This window comes from Nyctereutes procyonoides, unplaced genomic scaffold (genome assembly GCF_905146905.1).
Source record: "Nyctereutes procyonoides isolate TBG_1078 unplaced genomic scaffold, NYPRO_anot_genome, whole genome shotgun sequence".
Lineage (NCBI taxonomy): Eukaryota > Metazoa > Chordata > Mammalia > Carnivora > Canidae > Nyctereutes > Nyctereutes procyonoides.
In genome coordinates this window covers 9,504,474-9,516,470 of record NW_026575155.1, presented here as the reverse complement: position 1 = coordinate 9,516,470, position 11,997 = coordinate 9,504,474, and the positions used below count along the sequence as shown (strand labels likewise).

The following is an 11,997-nucleotide window of genomic DNA, read 5'->3' as shown; positions in this document are numbered from 1 at the left end:
GGGACAAGAGTCCCCACTGAGTGAGGAGCCTAGGTGCGACTTGATCCCAGGATCCTGGGATCATGACCTGAGTTGAAGACAGATGCTTAACTGACTGAGCCACCCAGATGTCCCTAATGTTTGCTTTTTAAAAGTATAATTTTAGTGTGTGTGTGTGTAGGGGGAGGATGAAATCAGTCATGCTGAGTTTGTATATTTTACAGGCCAAGACTGAGGTCTAGTTGAGAGGAAAGGTCAGAAGAGCCTGGCTAGAGTTTGCTTAAGGAGAGAATCCTTGTCAATTCCCATCTAGAAAATGGGAGTATGCATTATTTTCCTCCCTCATAAAAGGAAAATACTTGTTTCATCCTATCCTTTTCTTCTTGTCTTGAATGCATTTGTGTGAGAATGTGATGCTTGGAGCTGCAGCAACACCATAAGGAAATAAACTAACAGGTGAGTAGCTAACTCCCTAAGAATGACATTGTGGAAAATTAGAGCCTTGATCCTCCATAACAGCATTGAATCATAGGTCTAAATCTGGAACCAACTATTTCCAGCCCCCTCTTTACTTTTCGTTCTTCCCTTGTTATTTTTCTTTTAGAGAGCAAAGTGTGCCTGAGTGGTGCAGGTGGGCAGAGAGAGAGAGAGAATCTCAAGCAGGCTCCATGCTCAGTGCAGAGCCCAACGCAGGGCTTAATCTCACCACTCTGAGATCATGACCTGAGTGGAAATCAAGAGTCAGACGCTTAATGGAGTTCCCTCCTGGGGGGCCCCTACCCCCCCTTTACTTTTCAATAAACTTAATTTTAGGATATATTTACTGAAAAGTTGCAGTACAGAATTCCCATATACTCCTTATCAAATTCCATTATTTTTAAAAAGATTTTATTTATTCATGAGAGACAAATACAGAGAGAAGCAGAGACACAGGTAGAGGGAGAAGCAGGCTCCATGCAAGGAGCGGGACGTGGGACTATCTGGGCACTCCAGGATCCAGCCCTGGGCCAAAGGTGGTGCTAAACCGCTGAGCCATCCAGGGATCCCCTCAAATTCCATTATTAACAACTTACTATTATCTGTTACAAGTTAAAAAAAAAAAAAGCAACATGGAACATTAGTATTAACTAAGCTCCATGCTTTATTTGGATTTTACTAGCTTTCCCCCTAATATCTCTCTTCGGGATCCCTGGGTGGCGCAGCGGTTTGGCGCCTGCCTTTGGCCCAGGGCGCGATCCTGGAGACCCGGGATCGAATCCCACGTCGGGCTCCCGGTGCATGGAGCCTGCTTCTCCCTCCTCCTGTGTCTCTGCCTCTCTCTCTGTGACTATCATAAATAAATTAAAAAAAAATTTAATATCTCTCTTCTACTCCAGGATGCCTTCCAGAGTACCACATTACACGTAACTGTCACATCTCCCTCGTTTTCTATGGTTTATGAGAGATTCTGAGTTTGCTTCCCCCCCCCCCCCCCCATGAATTAGGGCCATATTTTGTCAAAGCACATGGTCGACGTGTTTTTCGGTTTGTCTTGATGTTTTTCAATAAGAACTGGAGTTACGGGTTTTGGGGGAAGAAGACCATAGAGGTGGCGAACCCTTCTTGTATCTGGGTAGCACGCTATGGACTTCATTGATCACCGTTAACCCTCATCACCTGACCAAGGCAGTACCCGCCAGGTTTCTCCGCTGGAGGTGACTTTCTCCCCGTTCCATCTTGTACACTTTGGAAGCGAGTCACTAAGTGGAGTGGGGAGGTGGGGGCAGAAGCTGAGCTTTAGATCCGGGAAGGATTTGGAATTCTGGGGATCTGGGATAGCCAGGCTCCAGCAGGAGAAGTGGGGTGGGGGTTATGGGGCAAAGGGGTTGAGGCCGGCCTGCGGATGAAGAGAGGGGTGGGGAGGGGCGAGGGGGGCAAGGAACAGGTGAGAGAAGATGGGAGGAGACGGGGTGGAGGCGGAGGTGGGGGGAGGTGGGGCGGGGGTGGGGGGAGGTGGGGCGGAGGTGGGAGGAGGTGGAGGGAGGTGGGGGGAGGTGGAGGGAGGTGGGGGGAGGTGGGACGAGGTGGGGGGAGGTGGGGAGACGTGCGACGGGGCGGAGGAAGGTGGGGAGAGGTGGGACGAAGTGGGGGGAAGGAAAGGTTGCCTGGTCGGGCCGGACGCTACCTGCCAGGCCTGCTGGGCCCGAGGGCGAGGCGGAGGCCAGGGGTTGGCGGGAGCAGGCGGGGAGCTGGCTGCTGCAGGGGCCAGGCGGAGCCGGGGTGCGCGCCCGGAAGGTCCTTCCCCGCTTGCTTCCAGTTTGGGAGAGACCGCGCAGAGCAACTCCAGGGAGCGCAGCCCGGTCTCCCGCGCCGCTTGCGTTTATCTATCCCTGACGCCGGCGGTGGGGCTGTGTGTGTGTGTGTGGGGGGGGGGGTGGGGGGGGGGTGGGGGGGGCGGCGCCACGCTTCCGGGGAAACTAGGCGCACGCGCAGACGCACGCGCAGACGCACGCGCAGACGCACGCGCAGACGCACGCGCAGACGCACGCGCAGACGCACGCGCAGACGCACGCGCAGACGCACGCCAGGAGTGGAAGCCCCCGCACAGCGAAGCTTCCGCCCGGCGGCGGAGGCCCGGGGTTGGTGAAGCGTCGAGGCGGGCACGGCGGCTGGTTCGGCCTCTCGCTCCGCTGCTTGGGCCGGCTCCTTAACTCCCTGTCACCTGGGCCCCTAGTGCGGGTGTCCTGGAGCGCTAGCCCGCCGCGGCGCCCAGGTGAGCCAGAGGGACTTCGGCGTGAGGGCGGCTGGGGGGCGCGGGGCGCCGGGGGCCTGGAGCTCCCCTTACCCTCCCACTCTGTTGCTGTGACCAGCACAGCTCGGCCCGCCCCGCCCGCTCCGTGGGCCGCGCACGGCGGGGGCTCCCGAGGCCCGCACGTCCTTCCGCGGACGTCTCCCCGGAGCCGCGGTTTGAGGCGCGGGGGTCGAGGGATGCGCCGGAGCCTGTGGCCGGGAGGTGGACCGTCCGGGGTACCGAGGCTCAGCCGCAGGGGGAGCGAGGCCGGGGCGGGCGGGGGGTCCGACCTGCCGTCACCGGGCCCCGGGTGCCGGCGGGGTCCGCGCCGTCGGGGACCCGGCTCGCAGGCTTCGGGTAGGTCACGGAGCTTCCCGGCTGCAGCGGGGTGGTAGCGGTGCCTGGTCGTTACTCGTTTCCGCCCAGCGCTCCTCGGTAGTGGGTTTCTAAAGCCCGGGGTATGGCCACAGTGCAGGTACGTGCCCCTAAGGGATGTTCGTGTTGCGGCCCTTACGCGCTGCTCCTGCGTTTGTAAGTCCCGGAATAGGAGGGTGGACGGACGCGGAATAGTAAAAGCTCCCTCTTCAGGCACGGGTTTGAATATCCTTCCTTAAATTCTGTTTTATGAACACAACGGAATATGTCAAAAGCAAACCCAAAAGGAATCATTAAACGTCCTGCGACTTTTTCACTTAAGATCTCTTGAACATGGGGGCACCTTGGCACGCACCTCCTTCCTGTCAGTGGCTGCATAGTGGGTTCATGTCCACTGTCTGTCGCCCTGGTGTGGCTCACGGATCTCATTGGGTTAGAGACTACGATAGTAATTTTAGATTTTATGATCATCTTTTTTGTGTTGTCTGATTTCTTGGCTCTCATTCCCTCCTTAATCTGTTGCAAACCTCCATTTACTTATATTGATCTCAGTATCCTGGTTCTAAGAACAAATCCGTATTTCCTTCGTATTAAAAAAGGATTTTTATTCTTCTAAGACTTTCTAGCTGTTTTTTTTTTTTTTGTCTTTTTAAAGATTTTATTTTTATTCATGAGAGAGAGAGAGAGAGAGGCAGAGGGAGAAGCAGGCTCCATGCAGGGAGCCTGAGGTGGGACTCGATCCCGGGTCTCCAGGGTCACACCCTGGGCCTGAAGCCGGCCCTAAACCGCTGAGCCACCAGGGCTGCTCTGGTTCTTTCAAAGTATATTGGTGCTTAGTGAATGTGGATTAGCACTGAGTTATGTAAGTCACCAAAGCACACGGTTGTCAAGTCAGTTATGAGGATTTTGATGATTAATCAGCGTTTAATAGGACCTCAAGATAAAACTATTTCAGAAGGACCGGTATAATGGATATTCCCTTCCTGCACGAGGAATCACGACTTCGCTCACAGTATAAATGCTTTGTGTACAAAGACACTTAAGAGAAACGGTTTAATAAATAACAGGAGTCTGTGTTTTTAAATCCTTGTAGGTACGAAGAATGGTGATTATCATACAAATGGGAAGAAAGGCAAAGAAGATGCTTTTTTTTGTTTTAGGTTGGGCAACTGAACAGAAACTGCAATTTTAGGATGAAGAAGGGTGGAGGAAGAACGAGCCGGATCAGAAGACGGAAACTCTTCAGATGTTCTGTATCAAGAGGAGGTACAGTTTTGATCTTTTGGTGCCAGTGCTGAAAGAAAGGAATCCTTGGTTGAGTAGCGTTAACAGATACACATAGCCTTTCTCAAAGGCATATGGGCGATGTTCAAAGAGAATATTTCTTAAAGAATGCTCTTTTTGTATATATTTTTTTATCAGAGTTCGATTTGCCAACATATAGTATAAAAAACAAAACAAAACTGATGAACGTGGGGGGGGGGGAAGTGGGGCAAACCATCAAAAAGACTCCTAACTACAGAGACCAAACCGAGGTTTAGTAGAGGGGAGATGGGCATGAGGTTGGGTCTATTGTGTGACAGGGACTAAAGAGGACAGTTGTGATGAGCATCATGTGATGTAGGGCAGTGTAGAATCACTGAATTCTACCCCTGAAAGTAATAGTAATTTTGTATTTTAATTCACTGGAGTTGGAAAAAAAAACTTGAAAATTAAAAAAAAATACTCTTTTTAATAGTGTCACTATGTTTTTTTAAATCCTTGTGGGACTGTGAATATATTTCTCATTGCTTCAACTATGTCTTCTCTTGGGATGACTCCCAGGTTTCTGCTTTCAGGCCTGACCTTTCTCCTGACCTCCAGCTACCTGTAGAATATCAGTGTTTGGGTATAAATTCGTCATTTCAGATTCAGTGTAACGGAGTCTGAACAAGACCTTGTATGTGGAAGTGCTTGGCCAATGGGAAAGTACTACGTAAATGCAGTTGTTATTTTTAAGAAAAATTAATAAAACTCCTCCTAGTTGGCCCCAAGCCTGTCAGCACCATTTGAGGCTGTCTTTTACTATTTCCTTCTTTGCGCTCTGTGGCCAGTGTCCTACAAAATGTCATCTAGTTTTTCTTCCATAAGCTTCTCCATCTGTTTTACTACTGGAAGATGATTTCAGGCGACTCTGCTGGTTTACCTACACTCTTGTTTTTCTTCCCTGCTTGTTATTCCATTTGTTGCTGTGAGTCTCACTTTCCCAAGGGACTGCTCACATGTTGCCTTTTCGGTTTAAAAGCCTCCAGGGATTTTCTTTCATTCCTTTTGCATGATATCTGTGGGCTCCATCCTGTCCCTCCTGTACCAGAAGCATGTTCCCTCCATGCTGTTCCCTCCATGCTGTTCCCTGCGCGCAACCCACACATTCCTGATGATCCTTCAATCTAGAACACCTGTTTTCCTTCTCCCTGCCTTTTCAGTTTTTCTCTGGTCTTTAAAACTGAGCTGAGATCTTGTGTTTTTGGTAATGCCATTTTCAGTTTTCACTAAAGTCATCCTTTGTTATGATGCTTTTTGGGTGTTATTCTTAAGGACCTATGACTTTTTAGTTGTTTCTTATGGAAGTGTTATTTCCTAGCTAAGTTGTTAACTTTTGAAGTTGAACATGTTGAACATTCCCCACTGTGGTTAACATAGTACTGTGTGCATAGTAGTTGCTCATTAAATGCTCACTGGTTAAATGCTGCTACTGTAAAATCTATTCTTTAGTTTATGGTGACATATTTTGGAAACCTTATTATCTTGTATCTTGGGTCATGTTTTTAAAAAAGTTTTATTGAGGTAGAATTGTCATACAATGAATGTCAATATTAAAGTGGATTAATTTGATAGATTTTGACATGTATGTTCACACAGGAAGCTATCACCACAATTAAGATAATGAACATGTCCATCCATCTCAAGAAGTTTCCTTGTTTTCCCTTGTAACCCTTTCCTTTTGCCTCTCTTTAACTGTACCCTGCCCCCCCCCCCGCCCCCACCATCCAGGCCAGCACTGACCTGCTTTCTGTCACTATTGATTTATTTGCATTTTATAGTATTATATGATCCTATAGTGTATCATAAGATATAATAATAACATAGTATTTGGCTTTTTTTACTTACCATAGTTTCGGTGTAGGTTGAGCTTTTAAATAAACTGCCAAACTGTTTTTCAGGAGTGATTGTATAATCTCACATTTTTTCCAGCAGTTTATGAGAGTTCTAGTTGCTCCACATTTTTGCTGACTTCTCACTGCTCTTTTGACTATAGCCATTTTAATGGGTGAAGTACTATCTCACTATGATTTTGATTTGTATTTTCCTAATGACTGGTGTGCTTATTTGCCATTTATATAGGTTTTCTGTGGTTGACTGTGTAGATCTTTTGCCCATGTTTTTATTAGTCGGTTTTCTTTTTTCTTTTTTCTTTTTTTTTAATTTTGTGTGGTTATGGTAAGCAAGACATTACTTTCAATTACATCTCTCTGGTTCTATTTGTACTTTTGGCTATTGATTTCTACACATCTGTGTTTTTTACTGCACTATCTTAGTAAGTTCTTTTCTATATATTTTTTGTACTTTTTTGAGCTGAAAATGCTAATTCTTATTTATTTGTTTATGACTTACTTAATTTTTAGAATTCTGGTATAGGTAATATACAGTGTTCTCTTAGATTCACATGTGAAATACAGTGATTGAGCAGTTCTCTACATTACCCAGCGTTCATCAGGATAAGTGAACTCTTCATTCCCTTTGCCTCTTTCATCTGTCTCCCCACCCACTTCACCTCTGGCAACCATTGTTTGTTCTCTGTATTTGAGAATTTGTTTTTTATGTTTTTTTCTTTTTATGTTTGTTTCTTAAATTCCATATATGAGTAAAATCATATAGTATTTGGCTTTCTCTGATTGATTTCACTTAGCATTATAATTTCTGGATCCATCCATATAAATGGCAAGGTTTCATCCTTTTTTTGGCTAATATTCTATTCATCTATCTATCGATACCTGTCATTCATATCTTGATTATCGTAAATAATACTGCCATATACATAGGGGTACACATATCTTTTGGAATTAGTGTTTTTGTATTCTTTGGATAAATACCCAGTAGTGGAATTATTGGATAATATGGTAATTCTATTTTTAATTTTTTGAGGAAGCTCCTTACTGATTTCCACAGTGGCTGTACCAGTTTGCATTCCCACCAATGGTGCATAAAGGTTTCTTTCACTCCATTCCTTGCCAATGCTTGTTTCTTGTGTTTTTGATTGTAGCCTGACAGGTGTGAGTTGATCTCATCATGGTTTTGATTTGCATTTCTCTGATGATGAGTTGTTCATCTTTTGATGTGTCTGTTAGCCATCTGTGTTTTCATCTTTGAAAAAATGTCTGTTTTATTTTTCTTGACTACTTTATTTTTATTGACTTACTGATTCTTTTATAAGATAGGTGTTTTGCAAATACTTTCAATCATTCCGTGGCTTTTCTTTTCATGCCCTTAACAGTGTCTTTCTTCTGAAGAACAGAAATTTAAAATTTTGATAGTCTTATTTGTCAATTTGTTGTTTTAAAGATCTTCCTTTTGGTGTTGTTACCTAAGAAATTTGCATAACTCAAGATTGCAAAGGTTTTCTATGTTTTCTTCTAGGAGCTTTATAGTTTTAGACTTTATATTTAAGTCTGTGATTAATTTTTTTAAAAAGATTATATTTATTCATGAGAGAGAGAGAGAGAGGCAGAGACATAGGCAGGCACCCCAATTTTGGATTAATTTTTATATGTTGTACAAGATAGGAATACTTTCTTTTCTTTCTTTCTTTTTTTTTTTTGCTTAGGTAGATCTAGTTGTCCTAGCAACATTTATTGAAAAAACTGTCCTTTTCCACTGAATTCCTTTTGGACCTTTGTAAAAACCTCAACTATTAAAAAAACAAAACAAAACGAAAAAACCCCACAAAAAAAACAAAACAAACCTCAACTATTTATATATGTCTGGGTCCTTTTTTTGGACTTTCTGCTCTGTTCCATTGATTTCTTTTTCCTAGTCTTTTTTTTTTTTAATTTTTTTTTTTTTTTTTTAATTTACGATAGTCATACAGAGAGAGAGAGAGAGGCAGAGACACAGGCAGAGGGAGAAGCAGGCTCCATGCACCGGGAGCCTGACGTGGGATTCGATCCCGGGTCTCCAGGATCGCGCCCTGGGCCAAAGGCAGGCACCAAACCGCTGCGCCACCCAGGGATCCCTCTTTTTCCTAGTCTTGATGACAGTGTTATATAATCTTGGTTACTGTAGCTTTATAATGAGTTTTGAAATGAGTATTTATTTTTTAAAAATTTATTCATGATGGAGAGAGAGAGAGAGAGAGAGGGGCAGAGAGAGAAGCAGTCTCCATGCAGGGAGCCCGATGTGGAACTCGATCCCAGGACTTCAGGATCATGCCCTGGGCCAAAGGCAGACGCTTAACCGCTGAACCACCCAGGTGTTCCTGAAATCAGTATTTCAAAGTGGTTTTGACTATTGTAGGTCCTTTACATTTCCATATAGGTTTTAGAATCATTTTGTCAGTTTTTTACAAAAAGTCTGCTTGAATTCTGATTTGGATCATATTGAATCTATAGATCCCTTTGGGGAGAATTTGATGCCTTAACAGTGTTGAATCTGCCAACCCATAAACAAGGCCTATTTCTCCATTTATTCAGGTTATTGACTATAGATCTTTAAAAGTTTTTTTTGTGATAAAATACACATAAGGTAAAACTGAACTATTGTGACATTTTTAAGTGTAGTTCAGAAGCGTTAAGTACATTCACATTGTTGTCCAACGAATCACTGGAACTCTTTTCATCTTGCAGAACTGGTACTCTTTTTCCATTAAATAGTGACTTCTCATTCCGCTCTTTCTCTAGCCCCTAGCAGATACCATTTTGCTCTCTGTTTTTGGCGAATTTGACTGTTCTAGGTAGCTTGTATACATGGAGTCATACAGTATTTGTCTTTTTGTGACTGGCTTATGGCACTTAGCATAAGGCCCACAAGATTCATCTATGTTGTAGCATGTGTCACAATTTCCTTACTTTTTAAGGCTGAATAATCCATCATATAGATGCCACATTTTCTTTGTCTGTTGATAGATACTTAGTTTTTTCGCTACCTCTTGGCCATTTTTGAGTAATGCTATGAACATGGGCAAATGTCTCTTTGAGATCTTGCTTTCTATTCTGGATATATATCCTGGAGTTGCGGGGTCAGTTCTTAATTTTTTGAGGACTTACCATACTGTTTTCCATGGTAGCTGTACCATTTTACATTCCTACCAGCAGTGCTCAAGAGTTTGTTTTTCCTTTGGCAACACTTCATTTTGTATTTTTTTGATAGTAGCCGTCCTAATGGATATGGGATGATACACATTGTAGTCTTGATTTGCATTTCCCTAGCGGTTAATGATGAGCTTTTTTTAATACTCGGTTACCATTTATATACTATCGTTGGGGAAATGTCTCTTCAAGTCCTTTGCCTGTTTTTTGCTTTTTATATTATTTATTATTCACTTATTTATTTGCTTGTTTTTTTTTTAATTGGGTCTTATTTTTTCTTTTTCTTTCTTTTCTTTTTAAGATTTTATCCATTTATTTGAGATAGCACAAGAGTGAGAGAGCACAAGCAGGGGGAGCGGCAGAGGGAGGGGAGAAGCAGCCTCTAGCCTGATGCCGGGCTTGATCCCAGGACCCTGGGATCACAACCTGAGCCAAAGGCAGATGCCCAAGTGATTGAACCACCCAGACGCCCTAGGTCTTTTTTCATATAGGCCTTTATAGCTGTAAATTTCCCTGTCTCACAGTTGTAGAAGCCAGAAGTCCAATATCAGGGTGTCAGCAGGATTGGTTTCTTCCCAGGGCTGTGAGGGAACCATCTGTTCCAGGCTTCTCTCCTTGGCTTGTAGATGGCTCTCTTCCCCCAGTGTCTGTTCTGTCATCTTCCCTCTGTGCCCATGTCCAAATTTTTCCTTTTTATGACACTAGTCCTGTTGGAATAGGGGCCACCCTAAATGACTACCTTTTAACTTGATTACTTCGGTGAAGACCCTATTTCTGAATAAGGTTATATTCTGAGGCACTGGGGTTAGGACTTCAACGTAGAATTTTGGGTGCACACAGTTCAGCCCATTGGTACCTTTTATTTATTTTTCTTTCATTTATGCTGGCTAGAACCACTAGTGCAAGGTTGACTGGAAGTGTCTTGTTCCTGATCTTAGAGGGAAAGCACTCAATTTTTCATAATTATGTCAGTTGTAGGTTTTTTGTTAGTCTATCAGGTTGAGGAAGTTCTATCTTGTTCTCTTCTATCTTGCTTGTTGGTGTTATTTATCAGGAATGAATGTTAGGTTTTATCAAATGCTTTTCCTGCATCTTTGAGTTGATCATATGGTTTTTCTCTTAGTTTACATTATTTAGGTATTACTTATTCTCATTTATGACGTGACCATCTGTCTAGACGTTACTTTTTATTATTTTTTTGAGATTGTAAGAATGGGTTGAGGGGACAGGCAGAGGGGAGAGAGAAAAAAAATCTTAAGCCAGGGATGGAGTCCGATGAGGTGCTTGATCTCATGACCTTGAGATCATGACCTGAGCCGAAATCAGGAGTCAGATGCTTAACTGACTGAGCCACTCAAGGTGTCCCTGAGACAGTTATTTTTTTTTATAAATGGTACTGTGATTATATAGTGATTTTTGTCACCATTTTATCTTTCTTTTCCTGGTTAGTGAATGAGAGCTACAAGCCTGAATTTATAGAGCTTAAGAAGTGGCTGAAAGATAGGAAGTTTGAAGATACAAACTTAATACCTGCTTGTTTTCCAGGTAAGGTCTCTAGCATCATCTCTCAGGACTTTGCTCACATGAGAGACATGCGGGCCCAGGTGATGGGAAAGCAGGGACAGTTCTTGAAGGTGGGCTGTATTCTCCTTTGGAGCACATCTTCTGTTGTGTGTCAGACTTCCTACTTTGTAGCTATTAATATTTATTTATACTTTGTTCTTAAAATAAATTGAAGTGGCTTGGGAGAAATTCCAAAATGGTAGAAATAATACTAAAAATTAAAAAAGGGAAACTGAGAATAGAAAAATAAGATGAAGATGGCGTAAGGATAATACATAAAAGCCATAATTCTAAAATCTTGTTGTATTCCTGTGAGAGGTCAGCCACAAATTTGACTATCCTTCCAATGGCCAATTTATATGATCATTTACCTGAGTCTTTATGTTCTGTAAGCAAAACTAACTTGTTTACTCAGCAAAAGTGCAGGTATTCCTGAACTTATTAGACCTTCCCAATGAAGACGTTTATGTAATATGACTAGTGTCCTTATCGTCATACTCATAGTGGTTTCGTGGGATTTTTCAAACCATGCAGGCTGATGAGATTATCCCATAGCTCAGGTGAGTTGAAATAGATTTTTTTGTTTTATTTTTAAAAGATTTTATTTCTGAGAGACCCGCAGAGAGAGGCAGAGACATAGGCAGAGGGAGAGGTAGGAGAGGTAGGCTCTCTGTGGGGAGCTTGATGCAGGACTTGATCCCTGGATCCTGGGATCACAATCTGAGCCAAAGGCAGACGCTCAGCTGCTGTAGAATAGAGACAGTTGTACAATCAGGGCCTTAAAAGTCTACATCACAGAGCAGGTGCAGATCTTTTACTGCACAGAAAAGTAAATCATATGCCTCTGGGTGCTCCTTTGGGACACTGAAATAATTAAATACCCACTAGGTAATTTAACTTTGAGCAAATTGACTTCTTTATACATCATCAAAATAAATGATGTGGCCATGCTTGAATGAGGTGATG

The 11,997-nt window shown here is 43.4% G+C and overlaps 1 protein-coding gene across 5 annotated transcripts in view; it reads left to right on the top strand.

Moving 5' to 3' along the window:
- Positions 1 to 2,469: 2,469 nt before the first annotated feature.
- The window catches only part of SETD4 (SET domain containing 4), a 135,509-nt gene continuing 125,981 nt past the window's right edge, over positions 2,470 to 11,997 (top strand). For 3 of the 5 annotated variants that reach the window (XR_008662905.1, XM_055313749.1, XM_055313748.1), the window contains exons 1-3: positions 2,471 to 2,731; positions 4,218 to 4,390; positions 10,918 to 11,013. Coding sequence is in view for 4 of the 5 variants with exons in the window: in XM_055313749.1 (XP_055169724.1) it covers positions 4,318 to 4,390; positions 10,918 to 11,013 (169 nt within the window). In the remaining variant the exon portion in view is untranslated. Of the gene's footprint in view, positions 2,732 to 4,217; positions 4,391 to 10,917; positions 11,014 to 11,997 lie in introns of all 5 variants that reach the window. The other 2 variants (XM_055313747.1, XM_055313750.1) reach the window with 2 other exon arrangements.